General features: G+C 46.8%; 1 protein-coding gene across 1 annotated transcript; it reads left to right on the top strand.

Moving 5' to 3' along the window:
* Window positions 1–522: 522 nt before the first annotated feature.
* LOC114208426 (translationally-controlled tumor protein-like) lies at window positions 523–1077 on the top strand. The gene has a single exon (XM_028102489.2). The coding sequence runs from the start codon at window positions 538–540 to the stop codon at window positions 1054–1056; it is 519 nt and encodes a 172-aa protein (XP_027958290.2). The 5' UTR covers window positions 523–537; the 3' UTR covers window positions 1057–1077.
* The last annotated feature ends 872 nt before the right edge of the window (window positions 1078–1949 follow it).

The following is a 1949-nucleotide window of genomic DNA, read 5'->3' as shown; positions in this document are numbered from 1 at the left end:
AGGCTTGGGCACTAAAGTGAGGTTGCCAAGTTAGAAGGCTGGCAGGGCCCAGAGGAAAGTCAAGGAACAGATGATTTCTTGTTAGAAAGCCATGGCAGAAAAGCCTTAAGCCCCAGGATGGTATGAAGCAAGGATGAACCAGATGTACCAGTGAGGATTTCTCCTGAGCTATGGCATTCCTTCCTCCAGAAATACAAAGCGATGGCGCTTTTCAACCGAGTAGGATGGGGTTCTGGGATAAGCTCCAGTGGGAATGAAATAATCCAGGGTGAGTGAATAGAAGTGGAAGAGGTCAGTTGGGACTTAAATTGTGAATAGCAGTGACCATGGTGAGTGAGACTGAACACAACACGAACTTGAAAATAAGAACACAGTTGTGACTGTCTCATGGAACCCAAGGGTAAGAATGGGCTTGGACTTTTCCGCCCGCTCCCCCCCCTCCCCCCGCCCGAGTGCCGCTCCGGCTGCACCGCACTCGCTCAGAGCTCCCGGCTTCTGCTAAGGTAGTGCCGCCCTCATCTCTCTCCAGCCGTCGTCATGATCATCTACTGGGACCTCATCAGCCATGATGAGATGTTCTCCGACATCTACAAGATCCGGGAGATCGCGGACGGGCTGTGCCTGGAGGTGGAGGGGAAGATGGTCAGTAGGACAGAGGGTAACGTTGATGACTCGCTCATTGGTGGAAATGCTTCCGGTGAAGGCCCAGAGGGCGAAGGTACCGAAAGCACAGTAATCACTGGTGTTGATATTGTCATGAACCATCACTTGCCGGAAACCAGCTTCACGAAAGAAGCCTACAAGAAGCACCTCAAAGATTATATGAAATCAATCAAAGGCAAACTTGAAGAACAGAGGCCAGAAAGAGTAAAGCCTTTTATGACAGGGGCTGCAGAACAAATCAAGCACATCCTTGCTAATTTCAAAAACTACCAGTTCTTTATTGGTGAAAACATGAATCCAGATGGCATGGTTGCTCTGCTGGACTACCGTGAGGATGGTGTGACCCCATATATGATTTTCTTTAAGGATCGTTTAGAAATGGAGAAATGTTAACAAATTCGGCCATGACTTTGGATATGTCACCTGTTGCTGTAACGGGCTGCTCCTCTTCATCCACATGACACCAGGACTTAGACAGATGGGACTGATGGCATCTTGAGCTCTTCATTTGTTTTGACCCTGATTTATTTGGAGCGGAGGCATTGTTTTTAAGAAAAAAACATGTCATGTAGGTTGTCTAAAAATAAAATGCATTTAAACTCAAAAAAAAAAAAAAAGAAGAAGAAGAATGGGCTTGGAACCTGGGAACCAAAACATTATGCCAGGAATTCTCACTGTCACCTGTCTCTGCTTCTCTACACTTGTGCGCTTTGTTCTGTCCTTTCCCTGACAGCTCTCCTCACTTCTTAGCCCGCTTGTTAACATGAGGTTGCCTTAGGATCCCAGGTTCTCATGTCACAGTTCCAGGCAAAGAGTTTATCAAGACTTTGGGTCTCAGTTCCTAATGTGGGGAAAAGAATCTGACTGGCTGCTCTTTGGTCTGTTGTCTACTCCTGGGCCAATCAGCTAAGACCAGGAAGACAGGGCAAACATATCCGTAAAAGGCTCATCCCCATGGATGTGGGGTGTGAATGGGGATTGTTCCTAGGAAGAGGGACTAGAGGTGGTTGTGGGACTAGGAAAATACCCCAAATGGTATCTGCTAAAGACACAAGGGTCTAAAGATAAAGCACTGGAAGACACCAGCGTTGATTGGATGTCAGAGAGAGGAGATGGGGAAGGAGAAAGTCTCCACGTGATTAGGAGGAAAAGCAGGAGAGAGAAATCATGGGTACTGAGAGAGAAGAGAGTTTATTTAAAGAAGGAGAAAGGTCATCAAAAGTCATGGTACATATAGTCAAGAAGGGTGAGCAGTGTCAGAGACCATTTGATTATAGAAAGCCCCT

Source organism: Eumetopias jubatus, unplaced genomic scaffold (genome assembly GCF_037043125.1).
Source record: "Eumetopias jubatus isolate StellerSeaLion01/CBP00866 unplaced genomic scaffold, mEumJub1_p1.0 scaffold_4, whole genome shotgun sequence".
In the NCBI taxonomy this organism is placed as follows: domain Eukaryota; kingdom Metazoa; phylum Chordata; class Mammalia; order Carnivora; family Otariidae; genus Eumetopias; species Eumetopias jubatus.
The sequence above is the reverse complement of the archived record's forward strand: the minus strand, read 5'-3'. Positions and strand labels throughout refer to the sequence as shown.